The sequence below is a fragment of the Diplodia corticola genome (assembly GCF_001883845.1).
Source record: "Diplodia corticola strain CBS 112549 chromosome Unknown scaffold60, whole genome shotgun sequence".
NCBI lineage: Eukaryota > Fungi > Ascomycota > Dothideomycetes > Botryosphaeriales > Botryosphaeriaceae > Diplodia > Diplodia corticola.
The window spans coordinates 116,780-135,646 of record NW_017971539.1 but is presented as its reverse complement, the minus strand read 5'-3'; the positions used below and the strand labels follow the sequence as shown (position 1 = coordinate 135,646).

The window sequence follows — 18,867 nt, the reverse complement described above, 5'->3', positions numbered from 1 at the left end:
AACAGTGCATATCGTCACAGATACAGTCGGATTCCCCTCCCCCCAATTTCCCAAAGTTGGGTGCAAGAGATTCAATTTTGTCTGTGATCTCCCTCATGGAAGAAGAGGACACCATGACGTTATGACATGGACAATCTGAAGCATGGATCCGGCTGGGCGTAGATATGGGTCTTCTTGAGACTGCATAAATCAACGAGGGCGGTTAGACACTTCTGAGAAAGAAGTAGGAACGTCGTTCTTTTCCTTCCACGAAAGAGTAACATTGAGGAAGAGAGAAACGAAAGCTAAAGCAGTGGTTTAAGTGCTTAGACTGCCGAAATTATCTCAGGAGTAGCTATCCATTCAGAAAGTTCGAGGACCGTTCTCCACACATCACTCCTTTGGAGAAAATCCGAGCAAACGATGATGCCTCTCGCTCCACATAGCCACACCCTCCCTCCCAGCAACAACGCTCTCAGACACCCCCGCCATCATCCCTCCTACCTCATCTCAAGCACAGCCTCCCACCCGACCAAGCCCCAAACCCTCTCCACAAACCACGCCTTCACATCCTTCTCCTCCTCACCATCACCCCGCTCCCAACTCATCTTCTTCGTCTTCTGCTTCCGCGCCGAAGAGCCCCCCACCGCCACCACCTCCATCAACGCCTGCTTCACCGGCATGGTCAAACACTCGCTCATCTCGTCCTCTCCCGCCCCCTCATCATCGTCGTCGCCGTCGTCGTCGCCGCCGCCGCCGCTGAAGAAAATGGCATGCGCGAGCGTCCGCTCCAGCTTCTTCCGCGCAAGCAAGCTCAGCCCAGCCTTCAGGGCTTCCGGCGACGGCCTGCTGCCGCTGCTTCCGCTCGTCCCCGAAGATTTCGGGACGGAAAAGGCTGTCGTTGCCGTTGCGGTTGCCGCTCTCGTCGTGGCCCCGTGCTGTTTCTGCTTGCGCGAGGAAGAGGAGGGAGCGGCGGCGGACGATGATGATGATGATGATGACGATAGCGGCGCGATGTGGTGCCGCGCCATTGCGAGGCCGCGTTCGAGCAGGGCCACGAGCAGCGGCAGTTCGATCGCCAGCGCCCGCTGCTCGATCTGCTTTTCTCTGTTGCCACCGTCTTCCGTCGCCGTCGCCGTCGCCGGCGGTGGGCCTCCTCCTCCTCCTCCTTCATCGTCAGGCGGCGCCGGAGGCTCTGCGTCGGGATCGGCCCAGGCGTCGATGTCGTCCGCGACCGAAGCGCGTTTGCGGTGTCCGAAGGTGCAGAGAAAGATGCGGTCGCCCAGGCGCCGGAAGAGGACGAAGAGGAAGCCTTCCGCCAGCTCGTGGTGATGGTGGTGGTGAGGCTCGCTGCCGCCGGCGGAGGGCGCGCTGAGAACGTTGGAGAGAAAATTCGAGAGCAGTCGCGTTGCCAACGGGTCCTGGTTTGTCCTGCCGAAGACCTTCTGGCTTCCACGGGTGGTCATCTGCCTTCTGGAGTTGACGGCGAGGGTGAGAGCCGCCTCCTCGGCTGCCTGGGATGATGAGCTCTGTGTGAGAGTGTCGAGCACGTGGCTAAACATGCGGACGAAGCTGTATGTGACGGCTCCACGGTCTTCTGGGGTTGACGTCTCCGCATTCAGCTTTTTCAGGCCAAAGAAGAGGGACATGAAGATTCGAGCTGCAGCCTCGAATGTTGATATTAGCTCGTTGTCGTACGCAGCCAGGACAGGTTCCGGCACGGAATCATTGGATCCGCTGGGTCGCGATTTCGCGCATCCCACGCGTTGGTGATGTCGTTGGCACGCAGAGGTGAGCAGAGGCGCCAGGCAGTTGGCGGCCTGCACGAGGTGGCACGCTAATTGGTGGCCTCCGCGAGAGTGGCCTTTGTAGTGTTTGTGAGCGTGATACAGATGTTGGGTCAGCTTTGACCCCTCTATAATATGGTCATTATTTCCCTTGGAATAGGTAGAAAAGTGTATGCTTTCTCACCTTCATGAACGGCACTCAAAGATTCCATGTTTTCGGGGAGCGTATCATCAACCGTCTCAACAGAGGAGGCGTATGAGTCAGCATGCTCGATCTTGCGTCGCTTTGTTGCTGGAGCCGATGATCCCAGTGGTACTTCATCTTTCCGCCTTTTCATTGGTGCAGCTGGTCGGGTGGTAGATCCGCTTTGTATAGAGCGAAGCTCAGACTTCAAGCGCTCTATCTCTCTCTCGTACTCGGTGACCTTGGTCTCAAGCTTCGCCCGAGCAGCATCTGCTTGGTGGAACCTCTCTACCCAGTAGCTGGCAGAATTGAGGTGTCTTTCTGGGCCAGCCCTGATATCGACCTTGCTCTTAGGCCGCAAGTGTTCCCGAAGGTGTAGAATGTAGTCTAGGAAAAATTAAACCATCCATTGAGTATGCTTGGTAAGATATAGATTCCTCGGCCATGTCCCCGCAACTACCAGGTCAGAGAGGGTGGGACTTACCTTTGACACTGAGGTCGGGAGGCTTCGATTGAACAACGGCAATGGCATAGGCCAGATGAAGTTTTGAAGGCAATGTTTCGGAGGCTTGGACACTGCGTGGCGTCCGCCGCTGAGCCATTGCACAAGCTGTTGGAGCCAGCGCGCGCGAACAGGGTCTTCCGGGTACCGCTACTTGGAGATTTAATAGAGAATGCGGATTCCGGCTGAAACCTGCCGCATTTTGACTGCATTTGCGTTTGCACGTTTGGTTGGCGCTCGGTGTGGGCTGGAGGGAAGGTTGGGGAACAAGCGAAGCCCAGAGGGAAGGGGCGACGTCAGAGACGGTCCGGGTCGCTGCCACCCACCAGGTCTTACCTATCAATTAATCGGCCGGTGAGCCCGCTAGAGACAGACGCTCCCTTACAGTCTTTGGGCTGCCCCGTTGCTTTAGCCTCCCTGCACGGCTGACTTCACGAGAAGGTGCAGTTCTCCCGTCTCCTCGCACCCAGCATAGCTTCTCGAAGCCTGCTCATGGAGAGATGCCTGCAAAGCTGGAAGATTTCATGTGGATTTTCTTTTACCCTTCCCGTCACATCCGGACCAGACAGCCCACTTGATGTGTTCGTACATATGTTACAGTCCTCGTGCCATGTGCCCATCAAGCACCTCACCTATACCGAGCGCCGTCCTTCTTCTTGTACGGCAGCTTCTCCGGTTTGTTCCTCTTGTACTCGATGTCCGCTCCCTCGATGCCGGCTCTCTCCATCACTTCGTCCGTGTTCTCATCCCACTCCGCTCTAAACATGTTGATACCCACAGGCGTCAGATGGTGCTTATCGATGAAGCCACGCAGAATGAATCCATCCCGCTTGACTTGAGCCTTGACATTTGCAATGTCCAACGTCTTGCCCTCGGGTTGCTCGAGGATGAAGACAGAGTACCTGTGATAAGGGCTGCCCTTCTGGGCAAACGGTGGGAGCCAGGGAAGCGCAACCTGAGAGTCTGCCGACAAGTTCCCAAGTCGAACCCATCCCTTCACAGGAGAAATCGGAATGTTTGCGGCAATGTAGTGGCAGCGGTAGTCGAAGCCGTCCTTCTCCATGTTCGGTACGTCCGAGTCTACGACCACAATCGACACCAGCCTCTCACCCTTGTCGAACACTTGCACTCTGAGGGTGAGCGGGATCTCGCTAGTTTTGGAAGCGACAAAGTCGCCGGGCTGGACTTTGCGATCCCCAAACATTATGCTGACGTCGGCCTTCTGCTCCATAGCGGGAAGAACGTCGGGGATGATATGCATCGTGGTGATGCGCTGCTCGACGAGCAGCCTCTTGTACTCGCGCCATTTCCTCTCCGCCAGGTAACGGTAGACGGGTTTGAGCATATTGCCTGTCGTCCCCCAAAGTCAGCATCGCTTCCTGAATAGTTTTTCAAACAGCAGCAGCAGCAGCAGCATCTCACCTTTCCCATCTTCAAAGTTCTTCTTAACGAGCGGATCGTTGATATCGGCCAGGATCTTCAGCTTCTCCAAACGGTTCTGCATGCTCATCAACCGCACATTCTTCTCCTTCTCGCCGCCCGACACGGCCGGGTCCTGCGCCCGCAAGCGAGCCAGCCGCGCGAGCTGTTCCTCAATCGCCGCTACCTTTTCCGCCCGATCCGCCTTGAGCACCTTCCGCGCCTCCTGAAAGCATTGGTACGGGAGCTGCTCGAATGGAATGTTCTGCGACTGCGCCAGCGCCGCGCGACGTCTCCGAGAGCCGATGGGGTAGACGCCCGACTTGATCAGCTTCTTCTCCTCACGGCGCGTAACGACGGTGTTCGGATCGAGGCTCGCGGCATCGGTGGACGAGGGGGCCGGCGCGGATGACTGCTGCGGCTTCTGGACCTGGGCCTCGTCGGCGGCTGGGGCGCTGCTGGTGAAGGTCCGGGACTGCAGCGACACGGGCGTCCGTGAGCAGCGAATGCACGTCTGCAGCGGGCGCGCGGCCTGCTTCGCAGCGGACATGATCGGAGTCGGGTTGGGGCGGCAATTGAGTGTTGTTGTGGGTGGTCGAGGTGTGGGTAGGCGGACGCGGGCGGCCGATGATCACGTCCCCCGAGATTTTTTGGAGCCGCTGGTTGGCCGCCGCGGCGGAGCCAGGAAAGCTTCACCCAAGCTCCTCCAACCTGCACCACACCACCACTCACCCTTCTGTTTTTTGCTTTCGTCAACCCTCTCAGCGTCGCATCAATTCGCTCTTTCATTAACTGCATTCCAACTGCATTCCAACTGCATTCCAACTGCGAAGCCATTGCTGGAAAGAAGAGAAAGATGGCACACACGCGGCAAATCTCCACCACCGCGCAAGCTCTCTTCCGCGTCTTCATCCAACCCACCGTCTCCGTCGCGCCCGCAACGCCACGAGCCGCCTCGTTCATCCGGCCCTCAGCGGCCCCGACAATCTTCATCCCAGCCCTCACGCCGCACAACCAGCGCCGCGCGGCAAGCAAGTATCGGCCGCCGGTCGAGCGCTCGAAGCCGTACGACGAGGAGATCGGGTCCATCTACATCAACCTCATCGATGAAGAGGGCGTCTTCCGGCCGCGCCAGCGGCTCAGAACCGTGCTCAACGACATGGACCGCATCATGAACCACCTGGTGCAGCTGGACGCGCCGACGGAGGAGTCGGAGCACCCGTTCCCCGTCTGCAAGATCGTGGCCAAGACCGCGCTGCGCGAGCAGGAGCGCACAAAGGCCCGGCTGAAGGCCAAGAAGAACCCCGACGAGCTGGCCAAGACGATCGAGCTCAACTGGGCCGTCAGCCCGAACGACTTGCAGCACTGGATGAAGCGCCTGAAGGAGTTTCTGCAGGAGGGCAGGCGCGTCGAGGTGGCCATGGGCCCCAAGAAGAGGGGCAGGAAGGCGACCATGGCCGAGGCAAGTCATGTTCTGGAGACCGTGAGGCAGACTGTGGCCGAGGTTGAGGGTGCGAAGGAGAGGATCGAGCCGGAAGGTCAGTTGGGGGCCATCATGGTATTGTCCTTTGATGGTCCGAAGGTGGACGAGGAAGCGAAGAAGCAACGAATTCAACAAGAGAAAGAGATGGAAGTCGCGGAGAATGCGGCGAATGGGAAGAAGGACCAGCCTAAGGTTTCAAGGTGGAAGGTCAAGGAGGAGGAGAGGAGAAAGCAGGCTGAAGCTGAAAAGCTAGAGAAGGAAAGGATAGCTTTTGAGGAAGAAAGGATTAGGCAGGAAAGGTGGCAGAGGCAGCAAGCCATGGGAGGCGGTAGGTATAATCAGGGCTTTGATGCTTTCGGGAGAGCCGGCTATGGCGGAGGCACGTGGGGCAGATAGATTCAGCGTGGAATGTAGAGCCATTTGACTGGCACAATTGTATATATATGGAGAACGCAGTTGAACAGCCAAAGACGAATGAAAAAGAGAAAATTCCATTAGTATTAGTACTACAACCTGCTTTTTCCAGCAGGCGTGAGGATTTTAAGGAGTCGTCGGAATGTTAATATCGTCGCGACTGCTAAAAGAGTATATGCGTCTGGATGTCCGTTTCAACTCTGCACGTATTGTAGCAGTAACGACGTAATACTTTTGAACCCGCACAGCATGGCAGGACCGTGTTCCTATATGTAGCCTTCTGAACGGGCTGATCGGATCAAACTCCATACCATGCAGAGAAGTACGTACAAAGTGTGGTGTACACAAATAATGCAATACTCCAATTTTACATGGAATATTCTCGCTATACCGACTTGTAAAATACAAGCCCAAGCCACTATCTCATGCCTTCAGGATACCAGTCTTCGGCCTCTGAAGGTCAGTCTGGTGATGCTCGAGGATCAGATCCAATGCGCTCTTCTCCACAATCAGCCTGCCCAACTCCAGCAGATTCTTGACATCCACCTCCATCCACGTCTTCACCACACCGTGCCGTCCCGCATTCTCAATCGCCGCCCACAAGTTCTTCCTCGGCTCCTGCGTCACAACCAAGCTCCTGCCATTCTTGTTGCCCCAGCCATTAAGCTCGAACACGCCAGCGAGATACTTGGCCGTGGGCTCAGGAATCTCTGCGCCGTCCTCGACGACGATCAGCTCGCCGCGACGGTAGCGGTACGACAGCGCGGTGCGCCACGCGAGGTCGTAGATCTTGCGGGGCAGGGCGGTCGCGAAGTCGCGGGGGTGCGGGCCGTGGGCGACGCCGCCGCCGCGCAGCATGGGGCTCTTGCGGTCGCCCAGACGCGCGCGGCCGCTGCCCTTCTGCGGCCGGATCTTGCGCCCGCTGCCGTGCACGTCGTCGCGCCATTTCACCGACGCCGTCCCCTGCCGCGTCGCGTCCCCCTCGTAGACGACGGCCCGGTGCAGGATGTCGCGCCGCAGCGGCAGCAGCAGGTGCGACGACGGGTAGGAGAGGAAGCGCAGCGGCTCCATGGTCGGGAAGCGGTAGATGGTCGTCGGCACGGTGGACGGGCGGATGTGCTCGGGGATGGGCGGCGAGTAGAGGTTGAGGTTTGCGATGGGGATGGTGGAGCCGGTGGTGGTGATGGACGGGATTGCGGCCGCGGCGGTGGCGATGGTGGAGGGGGATGCGTTTTCGAGAGGGGCTTCGGTTGCCATTGAGCGTGTTATCGAGGGCGCGGACTGCGTTGTCGACGGGTTAGCTGTGCGGCGAGAGCTGTATCGACAGTGTTTGGCGGCATACGGCATTGCGGAAGCATTGAAGATTGGTTCGGGTGGCGGAGTTGACGAGGCCCCTCAGGGAGCCTGCTGCCCCTCTGCTTGCCATGGCGGGAATGGGGGGCTGTGGAGTTGCGGTGCCGGTGGTGTTGCAGATGGTGCGGAGGTACTTGGGAAATCTTCCCGCCGCTGGTTGGTCCGTGCCATTTCAAGTACGGTTGCCTGTAAGAGGGTCCGCGCCAGCTAGCCTACCTAGCTAAATACGTATGCCCGCGGCCTTATCAAATATAATTGCTTAGTAGTGGCAATAAAAACGTAAATCGCCGAGAAAACACTAAGTAGTTATCGCACAGCCCGGAGTGACGTAGGTATATTTAGGAGGGGCGGGGCGAGAAGATACAGCGGGTTAAATATAACAGCGGCGGCAGCAGCAGTAGTAGTAGTAGCATGCAGAGAGGGAGGACATGGCGTGGTGCGGGTGGCCCTGACCCGATAGAACGCGTTATTATAGTGCGCAAAGTAGACATAAAGATTATTAGAAATACTAAGGGGGAAAGTCAAGTAGTAGGATACTGAGGGCAGTAGCCGTCGCCGTTTTGGCTAGCTGGCGCGGACCCTCTTACAGGCAACCGTACTGGAAGTTTGTCGCTGATGCAACAACAACTTTTTTCCCCCGCCACAACAGCTTTTTCAAGCTGCCGTCAAATTTTTGGGTCGGTCATACTGCTTTTCCTGACATCGACTCTCTCTGCCGAAGCTTCCGCACCCCAAAAATAATCGAGTACCCGCACAAACTCGTCGCGAAATAAGTGGGTTCCGCCTTGCGTATTGCGCAGACTGCGCGCACTGTTGGGACAAGACTCGCTGACCTCTTTTGCTCCACTGCACAGAAATGAGCGGCTCCGGTGAAACCGACCTCTACGGTAAGATCTAAAACTTCTTACGTTTATACGTTTAATAATTTGCAAAGAGGTCCTCGGCATCGAGCGAGGCGCAAGCAAATCCGAAGTCAAGAAGGCCTACCACAAGGTACGAAACAACGGACACTATTCTTCCGCCGTGGAGACAGTTCGCCGCTGAATCACTCATCTTTCCCTCCTCGCGTACAGGCCGCATTATCCTCACACCCCGACAAAGTTTCCGAGGACGAGCGCGAGGCTGCCGAAGCCCGTTTCAAGGCCGTCTCCCAAGCCTACGAAATCCTGTTCGATGACGAGAAGCGCGAGGTATACGACATGCACGGCATGTCCGCCTTCGACGGCAGCCGGCCCGGTCCGGGCGGCATGGGCGGCGGCGACGTAGACCTCGACGACCTGCTGTCGCAGATGTTCGGCATGGGCGGCGGCATGGGCGGCATGCCGGGAATGGGAGGGATGGGCGGCGGAGGAGGACCACGCCGGCCGCGCAAGGGCAAGGACGAGGTGCAAGAGTACGAGGTCACGCTGGAGGAGCTGTACAAGGGCAAGACGACGCGGTTCGCGAGCACTAAGAACGTCATCTGCGAGACGTGCAAGGGCTCGGGCGGAAAGGACAAGGCGAAGCCGCACGACTGCTCGGTATGCGCCGGCCAAGGTTCGTTTACCCTGTGCGAGTGGGCACGCATACTCTCCTCCATGGAGTTGAACTGACGCGCATTTCCAGGCTCGACGCTTCGGATTCAGACTATTGGCGGCATGCTCAGCCAAGTCACGACCCAGTGCGCCAACTGCAGCGGCTCTGGCAAGGTGTTCAAGGACAAGGAAAAGTGCAAGAAGTGCAAGGGCAAGCGCGTCGTCGAGAAGCGCAAGATCCTCGAGCTCTACATCCCCCGCGGCGCCCGCGAGGGCGAGCGCATCGTGCTCGCCGGCGAGGCCGACCAGCAGCCCGACCAAGAGCCCGGCGACATCGTCTTCGAGCTCGTCGAGAAGGAGCACCCCGTCTTCCGTCGCGCCGGCGCCGACCTGGCCGCCGACCTGCACGTCACCCTCGCCGAGGCGCTGACCGGCTTCCACCGCGTTGTCCTGGCCCACCTGGACGACCGCGGCATATCCCTCAATGTCAAGCAGCCCCAGGGCAAGATCCTCCGGCCTGGTGAGGTGTTCAAGGTGCCTGGTGAGGGCATGCCTATCAAGAAGAGCGACGCTCGGGGTGATCTGTACCTCGTTGTCCAGATCAAGTTCCCCGAGGACGGCTACATTCAGGACGAGGCCGCGCTGAAGAAGATCAGGGAGCTGCTCCCCGGACCTGAGCCGGCGATTAAGGCTGACGACGTCGAGGACGTCGAGTTCGAGGCTGATGTCGATCTGGATGACTTCGGAGCCAACTCGGACGACCCGCGTGCCGCAAACGCTTGGGAGGATGATGATGATGACATGGAGGGTGGTCCTCAGTGCGCTACGCAGTAAATGCTTGTTATTAACACGAACAGCGGTTTTAGGAGGGTGTAGGGCCCCCGGAACGAGTGAAAGCTGCATCGGGGAGGCGTTTGCGGTTCTGGATGGATTAGATTTCCCGGTTCGTTGCGGTTTAAAAAGGGTCATGCCGGTCAGTTGGGTTACAGAGAGGTATCTTGACAAGGGATCGAGATGGAGTTGTCGATTCTCTACACTCAGCATTTCGCTCGGCACGCGGTTGAGCATGTAATCTTCATTCATACATGGTGGTCTTGAGATCGATATATCACTTCATCAATGCGGACTCTGGTCTGGAGAGCACCAGGATCAGTTGCGATGCTATCGCCGGTTGTTATAAACGGTACGAAGAATGAACACACAAGCGTGAGCTTGTTGCAGCTCTTGTCGAGTTTCGCTCATACTTCCCTTGCAGTTAGATGCAGGGATATTGATAGCTCTTCATCGAACAGTAAACTTCATAATACCGTCCAAAAAGCATAACCAGCACACCAGGTCCCAACGAGAAAAAGCACCCTAATCCCAGTCCTCACGAAAAGGAACGCCGCCGCCATCGACCAGACACCGGTGATTCACCGCCAGTTCGACTGCGTATTGATCCTCTCCGCCTCCTCCCGCTTATACTTCATCCAGCGGTCGACCAGCTCCTTGTTCTCGCGCTCGAGCTCCTCGCTGCGCTGCTCGGCCATGTTGAGCTGCAGGTTGACGCTGACCAGCTCGTCCTGCACCTCCTCGACGAGGCGGTTCTTGCCCTTGATCTCGCTCTCGCGGTCGCGCAGCTTGCGCTCCAGCGCCGCGCGCGCCGCCCGCAGCTCCCCCAGCGCCTTCTCGTCGCGCGCCGCCCGCGTCTTGAGCGCCGCGAGCGCGTCCGTCGCCCCCGCCAGCTGCGTCGAAAGCGTCGCCCGCGACGTCTGCGTCGCGGTCAGGTCGGCCCGCAGCCGCGAGAGGGCTCCGCCGTTGCCTCCTCCGTCTCCACCTGCGCCGCTGCTGCCACCGCCGCCGATGCCGCTGGCCGGGTCCGCGTCCGGGGCTGCGGTTGCGGCTGCGGCTGGGCTGGACCGCCCGAAGCGTGAGGGGCTGGGCTTGCTCTTTGTCGCTTGCTGCGGGGAGGCGGCTGCGGTCGGTGTCGGGGGTGGTGGTGCGTTGGTGCGCTCGGCTTCGAGGCGAGCGGTGCGGTCGGCGAGCTTGGTGTCTGTGCAGAGCGGCGGGGGGGAAGACGTTAATTCGGGAGATTTATTTTAAGGGGGGTTGGTAGGTGAGCTGCGACAAGGGACTTGCTGCTGGGCCGGGATGTACGTACAGGCGTTGATGTGGGCCTCCTGCGCCTTCTCGCGGAGGTCGCGGGCGCGCAGGGCGGTGGAGTAGTCGGACAGCCAGGCGGGCGACGTCATGGTGGGTGGTGCGGTTTGAGGGCGCGCGCGAGCAGGAGGCAGTGGTGGCGGATGCGGCGCGGCATGAATGGCTCGTTGCGAAGTTGTTTTGGGCGGGGTGCGAGCGAGCAAGCAAGCAGCAGCAGGCTGAGGGGTGGTGGCACTGGCCGGGGGGTCGTGACGCACGGTGGGGTGCTGATGCGCGTGCAGCTCCCGGGATCGCGTCTTCCCGCCGGAGTTTTTCCCAGCTGCTTTGACACGACACTGAAGCTCCGTCATTCTTCTCTCCCATTCGCAATTCACGGACGCACAAGCCATGGCGCTGTTGCTATCGTTGGCGCCGCGGCGTGCCAACTTTGTTTGCACGTCGTGTTGCCTGCGGTTGTCGCGCGCAGCCCTTAGACGCAAGTCGAACCACGCGCCGCTCCAGAAGCCACTGAAGAAGAACGCGTTGCCAGACGGACCTGCAAGGACGCGATTCGCACCCTCGCCCACCGGATACTTGCATCTGGGCTCCCTGCGGACCGCGCTTTTCAACTATCTTCTGGCCAAACGCACCGGTGGCCAATTCCTGCTGAGAATAGAGGATACAGACCAGGTCCGTTGAAGTTCGGCGCATCCGTTCCGCGAGGGCAATTGGCTTACGGAAGAAGAAAAGGACCGTTCCGGATGCAGAGGCACGGCTGCTGGATGACTTGAGATGGGCAGGTTTGCAGTGGGACGAGGGTGAGTGTTGTGGTCTGCCCGCATGCTCAAGGCAGTGTATTGACAGCAACAGGTCCTGAGGTCGAAGGCCCGTATGGGCCCTACCGGCAGTCCGAACGAACGAAGCTCTATCAGGACCATGCGACGAAGCTGCTCGAGACCGGCCACGCCTACCGCTGCTTCTGCACACCGGAAAGACTGAACGACCTCGCTCAGCACCGCGCCCAGTTGGGGCTACCAACCGACTACGACCGCAAATGTGCGCACATACCGAAGGAAGAGGCAGAAGACAGAGCTTCCAATGGCGAAGCGCACGTCGTACGGCTTCTCGTTCCGGACAAATACCCGTCGTTTTCCGACCTCGTCTACGGCACGGTGGGAAGGGGCGGAAAAGGCACGAAAGTAGCGACGAAGAAGGTTGACGACGCTTACGATGATCCCATTGTGCTGAAGTCGGATGGGCTGCCTACCTATCACTTGGCCAACGTGGTCGACGACCACCACATGAAAATCACGCACGTCATCAGAGGCACCGAGTGGCTACCGTCTACCCCGAGACACGTGGCAATGTACAATGCGTTTGGGTGGGAGCCACCAGCGTTTGCTCACGTCGGCCTCCTTGTGGACGAGGAAGGGAACAAGCTCAGCAAGAGGAACATGGACATTGACGTTGCGTCGTACCGAAGGAATGGCTACCTGCCCGAAGTGGTCAACAATTTTGTTGCTCTGCTGGGGTGGTCACATAGAAATCGGAGCGATGTGATGTCTATGCAAGAACTGATTGATAACGTAAGCCGTCTCATTTGGGTCATCATCGCCTTGACAACACTGACCGTGTATGCAGTTTACGGTCAAATTCACAAAGGGAAACACGACTGTCACGGACGATAAGCTGCATTACCTACAGCATCAACACTCGCTTCGGCGCCTGGTCCCCGGTGACCCTTTCTTCGACCAGACAGTAGAGCAGTTAGTGCCTCTGCTCGAAAGCGGGAATCCCATCTCATGCAGTCAACGCCTTCTCGAGAGCACGCCCTTGAGGGACTACGTTGCGGCAGTGCTACGGATAGACGCCAAAAACTTTACGAAACATCATGACTTCCTGGTCGAACATGAATACTTCTTCACGGACTTTACGCCTTCGATTAGCTGCCCGGAGTCTCAAAGAGATGTGGTCCAGCAAGTCTTCGAGCAAGCGTTCATTCCAGAAGATTGGACGGCAGCGGCCTTGCACGAGTGCATTAATGATGCAGCGAATATGTTGGTGGAGGCTCGGACAGAGCCAAACTCGGACCCGGATATTTCGGTGGTAAAAGAGGCGAAGAAAGATGTATACAAACATCTCAGGACGGCGTTGGCAGATGGAGAGCACGGCCCAGGCATTGCGGATATGATGGAGGTGCTGGGGAGGGACGAGTGTTTGGCGAGAATGATGAACTACGTCTGTGCATAGTCATTCACAAGACTGGCTGTAGTCATAGCTGTATACATCATTGGAAGTGAAGGTGGACTACTTTGCTCATTTTCATCTAATCACTTGCATCATTTCCGGATTTCGTTTGGTAACAATATATATATTTCTGTATACGAATTGAGCTGGAATGATCGTTTGGATTTCATTATTCCGAAGAGGGAGGGTTACACATTACTACCAGGCTCCTCGTTGGTGAGGACAGTCCTGGACGTCACATATTCCGACTTTCCGCCTACCTTTCACTCCACCTCCGTGAGATGCTCGCCAACAAGCACCTCACACATCGCCTGCCCGCTTTTATTATTCCCCCACTGTCTGTTTCTCATCCCAAGACCCCAATTACCCAAAACTCTCAGGCCGCCTCCCCGTCCAGCTAATCTTCCACCCCCAATTTTCACTTTTTCTTTTTCTTTCTTTCTTTCTTCCTTTCTTCCTTTCCCTTCTTCCGGTCCTCACCCCCTACTAACCCCCCTATAATCCTGCACCTCCACCACCACGCCCCCCTTCTCCGGATCCCCCCCAACCACCACCTCGCCCGCCCTGGTCCCATGCCCGACGCCCCAATCCCCAACATCATGCTCGTCATCGCCCTCCCAGACCCGCCGATCATCCTCCTCCCGCTTCTCGGCGTACAGCGCCTGCCGCTCCGCGCGGCTCGCGCTCCGCTGCCGCCGCTTCACCACGCCCGCGTACAGCCCCGCCGCCAGCAGCGACGCCCCCGCCGACGCGCCCACGATGATGCCGGCCCAGGTGGCGATGGGCGTGTAGGTGGGTTTGCTGTTGTCGTCATCGTCGTCGTCAGAAGTAGATGAGCTAGAGCGTGGTAGGCGGAAGTGCGGCCACCCGCCTGGGCGGCGGCGGGGCGCGGCGTAGTCGTCGTCGTCGTTGTTGTTGTCAGTGGTAGCGGCGGAGGGGTTGACGGTGTTGGTGTTGTCGTTGCTAGTAGTGCCGATGTTGTTGCTCTCGGCGTTGCTGTTGCTGTTGCTGTTGCTGGGAGTGTCGATGCTCCCGGCGTTGGCGCTGCCGCTCTTGGTGCCGGTGCCCTTGAGCAGGCCGGAGGACACGACGAAGGCGGCCACGTCGTCGTCGTCGTCGTCGGAGCTGTCGCTCGATCGTCGCTGCTTCATGCTGCGTGAGCTGCCCCAGTCGCCCCAGGGTCGGCGGCGCGAGGCGGCTTTGAGGGAGGTGATGTGGGCGGGGGAGGAGGGAGATGGCGTGGATGTGGCGTTGTAGGGGCCGGGAGGGGCGGCGGCGGCGGCGGCGGCAATGGGTGAGCGAGGGGTGTTGTTGTAGCTGTTGTTGCCGCTGCCCGGCGGTCCGATGCGGCCTGTTTGAGCGATGTGTGAGCCTTTTTGCCTTTTTTGTGACCCGACGAGTCATGATTGTAGCTTGGAAGTTTGGCGTCACTGATGAGAGAGAGTGCACTGTGTTTTTGTTTTCTTTTTTTTTCTTCTGACTTCGTGGATGAAGAGAATAGGGGACAGTTGTTCGAGCTCTACTCACGTGTGTTTGCGCTGGGGTCGACAACGGCGGCGGCGGAGGCGCTGCTCGCGATGGAGAGAGCGAGGAGAAGGACGGTTGCAGTCTTCATGATGAGCGTGTTTTGTTTTTGAGTCACGCTGCAACAGGAGGAGGGATGCAGAAGTGCTGCCACGGACGAAAGTGCTGAAAAGTACGGCAAGAAGAGGTCACGACAAGATGCAAAAGAGGCCTCGAGGTCGACGGGGCTGCAGATCTCACAGCACTATCGACACTGCTCCCCCAGATTGGAACGGGCTGGTCCGGGGAAAGGAAACAGGCAGAATGATTGATTTGCGGCGGGGGGAAATGAGAAGGGGAGAGGAAGGGGAGGGAGAGATAGAAAAAGGGAAAAATCGATCAGAAGACGGGGGGAGCGAGTGGGACCCAGGCGTCTTTGACTGCTGTACAACGGCGCAATACGGTGAGGGAGCGAGAGGGGCGCAGGTGGACGACGCTATGAGCATGGAGCAGGCCGGCCTTAAGGGTGCGGATCAGGAGAACATCCCGCCCACCCTTTCACCGCGTTCACCGGCGGCGGGATCAGCAACTTTGATGTAATCGCGATTGCTTGCCGCCCCGCACAGGTGCGTCCAGGCTCCAGGACGAGGCCATCGAAAATCCCGCGGCCGTCGTCGAAGGGACGGGTGTTGATCGTTGCCGTCGCAGCAGTCAGCCCGGCCACGGTAGGCGAGTTTAAAATTGACCCGGGCCCTGCCCCTGCCCGGCGTGTGGCTGCCGGCCCGGCCGCCGTTTACGCGTGGGCAGGCATAAAGACGATCGTATAGCCGCATGGCGCCTCTTGGGGTTTCACTGGCGCCCCCGGAGGGCTCAGCCGGTGATCCTCTCGCATTGATGACCATGTGGCCGTCCAAACGCCCAAACGTTCAAAGACATCCGAGCACGGAACCGTTGACGAGGCCGTGCCCCCGAGTCAATTGTGGCGCTTGGACCAGGCGCGATCCGATTGCCTTTTTCGTCGCAGTTCGAAAGAAAACTGGGACGCCTTCTCGAACAGAGCCTCACGAATTCCAATTCCAGCTTCTGACCACCGTAGTGACGGCCAAAGTGGAACCCGTCTTCTAGCTTCAAGCCATGAGCGCCGCCACCATATTGGATCTGGATCTCTCCTGTGTCGATCCCCCAGAATTGCCGAGGCTGGCGTTCAAGAAGAGAAGGCAGGCTATTTTAGACCATTCATATTTAAGAGGGCGCAGGCGAGTCTGCTATTAAAAAACCCGTCAATGCCTCGTGCTCCCGGAACCGAGATTTGCGCAATATCAAGATCCCTCCACGATGCATTTCCCGCCAATAATCACCCTGCTCCTCGCCGCCTCAGCCGCAGCCGCAGCCGCATCGCCATTACTAGTACCGCCGTCGTCATCTCGCCATGAGCTCCTCCTCCCCAAGCGCGCCGGCGACGTCACCACCATCACCGCCGACACCCTGATCCAAGACATCACCGCCATCCACGCCGGCGTCCTCGCCAACACGCGCGCGACGCAGGCCTACTCTGGCGGCACCGTCCTAACCTCGCTCCTGCAAGGCGCCCCCGTGCTCGCCACCGTCGCCGCCATCCACGCCGCCAACCGCAAGGGCTTCGCCGACGCCGAACTCGCCGCGCCCATCGACGAGCCCGGCACGGCGCGCGTCTTCCAGCACACGGCCGCCACCGTCGCCGTGTCGATCCCGGCGTCGGTGCGGGTGCTGGAGGGAAAGAGGGCCGCGTTCGCGGCGGCGGGCATGACGGGCGTCGTGGCCGCGAGCCTGCGGCTGCTGCTGAGCGACCACGACACGTTCAGCGCGGCGCTGCTGGCCAAGGCGTACGCCGGGAACGAGACGCTGACGGCCGTGGGCGAGGGCGTCGTGGCCGCGATCCACGACGCCATTCAGAGCGGGGTCGACGCGTTTGAGTAGTTGTAGGTGGTCCGAGGCGGCTTTGGCGGAAGGGGGATGATGGATGATGAGGCATGTTCTGATTGACGGTCGATGACACTCGACCATTTATGTGGGCTCGAGCTCTATGAAATGATATATATATATATGAATGTATTTGAGGAATATTGAAGCCTGGGCCCCTGCACCGTATAGAGCTTCGATATTGATATACTGACCAAATGATCACCGTCGTGTCAACGAGCATCACGCACTTACACGTTGTACATGCCACTCCGCTTGCTCGGTGATTAATTTGGCTTGAACATTCTCTCCCATGATATCAAACATTTCTCAGAAGTTTAGCGTTTTCGATACCTCTTCAGCAAAGAACGCGGGCAACTAGGTGCAGGCCACCTTGCAAACTTACTACAGGAGCGACAGCATTGAAACTCTGCCATGGTCATACGCATTACATCAGCCGCACAGCAACAAGCCTAAAAGGACCGTTCTGTCCCTGAAGCAAATGCATAGAGTCAAGTGCCGAACCAATGTATGGTGTCTCTATAGGAAGTTCAACGTGTCTTGGATTCGTACTCGTAACCAGCATCATACGTCCCCCCTCACCACCGGCTTTTCGGATATAGAGGGGAAAAAAGAAAAATGAAATAAAAAGCCAGCAAAACCCCATTTCCATCTTCAACGCCTGGCCATGCCATGCAAAGCAAAATGTCTCGTAGCCGTAAAATGTGTGATCATTCCTCCATCCATCGTCTTGAATTCCCGCATGCTCGGGGGAAAAAAAAGGTCGGCCTCCCCTTCTTCCATCTAGCTCAAGCCTTCATCTCGGTATCGCCATCATCTCCTTGTACCGCAGCGGGAGCAGCAGCAGCAGCAGCACTATCAGCCAGCGACCGTCCCACAAAGACCTTCTCCTTGACCTCTGCCGCCAACAAGCCCGTCCGCTCCTCCTGCGTGATCTTGGCCGCCGCCCGCGCCAGCTTCTCCAGCCGCTCGTCCTCGCCCGTGTTGGCGCGCTCGCTCTTCAGCTTGCCGACGAGGCCCATGCCGAACCCGTTGCGGGCCAGCTCCGCCTCGTGCACTTTCCGGGCCAGGTCGGCGATCTGGTTGGTGACGTAGTCGCGGTTCGTCAGCAGCGGCGAGCTCGACAGCGTGCCGACCCAGTACTTGTTCCACAGGCTCTCGAGGATGCGCGAGTCGAGCGTGCTCTTGTAGTGCGACACCTCCAGCGCGTAGTACCGGTCCGAGTGCGCGCCAAAGTCCTCGATCTTGCCCAGCGGGATCGTCTGGAAGCCGTCGCCGTTGGACGCCGACGATGAAGACGCACCGCCGCCGCCGCCCATGGCCGCTTCGGGCTTGTAGCCCTCGGGATAGGTGCGGAACGCGCCGATCTCGACCTTGCCGGCCGAGACGGTGCGGTCGGGGTCGATGACGACGGCGAGGAAGGGGTCGCCAAACGTCTGCTGCGTGGCCTGGGTGCCGACGTCGATGCCCGACAGCCAGCAGCCGTAGCCGGGGTGGCTGTGGTACCAGCCGACGGCGTTCTCGAGCTGGCCGGCGTCGCGCGCGCGCTCGAGGTACTGCACGAGGTACTCGTTGGCCTCGTCCTGGGCGTTGACGCGCGTCTCGGTGCCCTCGACCGGCAGGCGCAGCGCGTCCGTCACGACGAACGTCGCCTCGCGCACGTAGCCCAGCATGATGCCCATGACCTCGATGGCGCCCCCCGCCCGCGCGTGCATCACCATCTTGAGCATCGCCACCGCGCTGATGCGCACGTGCTGGAAGTGGTGCGGGTCGCCCTTCCACGGCTTCGCGTTGCCGAGCGCCTTTTGCGCGTCCGCGTCGTAGTTGTAGAGCGCGTCGCGCGTGGGGTCGACGAGCTTGATGGAGTTTTCCAACTCTGCGGCGAGACGGCTTTTGTCAGATGCTTTGCTGCTCGTTGTGGACGGGAATTGGGACTGTGGGGGGGAGGCCTACCCCAGCTCTTCATGGCTTGCTCCATGATGGCGCGATGTGGCAAGAGTGCGAGTTGGATGTTGAGGGGAGGTGATGTCGTTGCCCGGGTGGGACAGTAGCCTAGAGCTTTATCGCTTATCGCCATGGTGCAAACCCGCCAAACAGCCAGAGCTCTTGCTTGTAGCCAATCACAGCGCGGCTTTTTCTAGCTCATACCGCATATTGCCTACGTAGCAGCAGATGACTTCTTCAGCCCTGAAAACACTCCATTGTCATTCTCGGTATCTTGATGCAAAGACTATTGAAAACTCCGGATCCTGTTCTGAACGCCTTGAGAAGACTTTTTTCCTCTCTTGAAATCTGCTCCCATAAACCGTCAGACTCACAGCTCTGCCTCACGTTGAGGTGTCCACATTTCGGTACCCGGCAAGGAGTAGCATGCAAAATAAGCGATGCTCGTAAACGCAACCATT

At 58.6% G+C, this 18,867-nt stretch overlaps 10 protein-coding genes across 10 annotated transcripts; 4 read left to right on the top strand and 6 right to left on the bottom strand.

Annotated features, from left to right (window-relative positions):
• Positions 1-479: 479 nt before the first annotated feature.
• Positions 480-2,552, bottom strand: BKCO1_6000044 (phosphatidylethanolamine-binding protein pebp; the record flags this gene model as incomplete). Its single annotated transcript, XM_020277709.1, has 3 exons — positions 480-1,894; positions 1,951-2,337; positions 2,435-2,552. 3 exons carry the CDS (start codon positions 2,550-2,552, stop codon positions 480-482), a joined length of 1,920 nt encoding a protein of 639 aa, XP_020126746.1.
• Positions 2,553-3,080: 528 nt separating this feature from the next.
• Positions 3,081-4,421, bottom strand: BKCO1_6000043 (mitochondrial 54s ribosomal protein 35; the record flags this gene model as incomplete). The annotated part of the gene is made up of 2 exons (XM_020277708.1): positions 3,081-3,802; positions 3,875-4,421. The coding sequence occupies 2 exons, from the start codon at positions 4,419-4,421 to the stop codon at positions 3,081-3,083; spliced, it is 1,269 nt and encodes a 422-aa protein (XP_020126743.1).
• Positions 4,422-4,727: 306 nt separating this feature from the next.
• Positions 4,728-5,750, top strand: BKCO1_6000042 (translation initiation factor if-3; the record flags this gene model as incomplete). Its single annotated transcript, XM_020277707.1, has 1 exon — positions 4,728-5,750. One exon carries the CDS (start codon positions 4,728-4,730, stop codon positions 5,748-5,750), a length of 1,023 nt encoding a protein of 340 aa, XP_020126744.1.
• Positions 5,751-6,191: 441 nt separating this feature from the next.
• BKCO1_6000041 (mitochondrial 54s ribosomal protein 6) lies at positions 6,192-7,025 on the bottom strand (the record flags this gene model as incomplete). Its single annotated transcript, XM_020277706.1, has 1 exon — positions 6,192-7,025. One exon carries the CDS (start codon positions 7,023-7,025, stop codon positions 6,192-6,194), a length of 834 nt encoding a protein of 277 aa, XP_020126741.1.
• Positions 7,026-7,977: 952 nt separating this feature from the next.
• On the top strand, positions 7,978-9,469 carry BKCO1_6000040 (uncharacterized protein; the record flags this gene model as incomplete). Its single annotated transcript, XM_020277705.1, has 4 exons — positions 7,978-8,008; positions 8,056-8,114; positions 8,195-8,657; positions 8,727-9,469. 4 exons carry the CDS (start codon positions 7,978-7,980, stop codon positions 9,467-9,469), a joined length of 1,296 nt encoding a protein of 431 aa, XP_020126742.1.
• A 578-nt stretch (positions 9,470-10,047) lies between these two features.
• Positions 10,048-10,866, bottom strand: BKCO1_6000039 (autophagy protein; the record flags this gene model as incomplete). Its single annotated transcript, XM_020277703.1, has 2 exons — positions 10,048-10,667; positions 10,776-10,866. The coding sequence occupies 2 exons, from the start codon at positions 10,864-10,866 to the stop codon at positions 10,048-10,050; spliced, it is 711 nt and encodes a 236-aa protein (XP_020126751.1).
• Positions 10,867-11,161: 295 nt separating this feature from the next.
• Positions 11,162-13,003, top strand: BKCO1_6000038 (glutamyl-trna synthetase; the record flags this gene model as incomplete). The annotated part of the gene is made up of 4 exons (XM_020277702.1): positions 11,162-11,443; positions 11,499-11,571; positions 11,624-12,339; positions 12,395-13,003. 4 exons carry the CDS (start codon positions 11,162-11,164, stop codon positions 13,001-13,003), a joined length of 1,680 nt encoding a protein of 559 aa, XP_020126750.1.
• Positions 13,004-13,476: 473 nt separating this feature from the next.
• On the bottom strand, positions 13,477-14,615 carry BKCO1_6000037 (uncharacterized protein; the record flags this gene model as incomplete). Its single annotated transcript, XM_020277701.1, has 2 exons — positions 13,477-14,351; positions 14,528-14,615. The coding sequence occupies 2 exons, from the start codon at positions 14,613-14,615 to the stop codon at positions 13,477-13,479; spliced, it is 963 nt and encodes a 320-aa protein (XP_020126749.1).
• Positions 14,616-15,838: 1,223 nt separating this feature from the next.
• BKCO1_6000036 (cell wall galactomanno protein) lies at positions 15,839-16,459 on the top strand (the record flags this gene model as incomplete). Its single annotated transcript, XM_020277700.1, has 1 exon — positions 15,839-16,459. One exon carries the CDS (start codon positions 15,839-15,841, stop codon positions 16,457-16,459), a length of 621 nt encoding a protein of 206 aa, XP_020126754.1.
• Positions 16,460-17,250: 791 nt separating this feature from the next.
• Positions 17,251-18,539, bottom strand: BKCO1_6000035 (cop9 signalosome complex subunit 5; the record flags this gene model as incomplete). Its single annotated transcript, XM_020277699.1, has 2 exons — positions 17,251-18,338; positions 18,416-18,539. The coding sequence occupies 2 exons, from the start codon at positions 18,537-18,539 to the stop codon at positions 17,251-17,253; spliced, it is 1,212 nt and encodes a 403-aa protein (XP_020126753.1).
• Between the last annotated feature and the right edge of the window lie 328 nt (positions 18,540-18,867).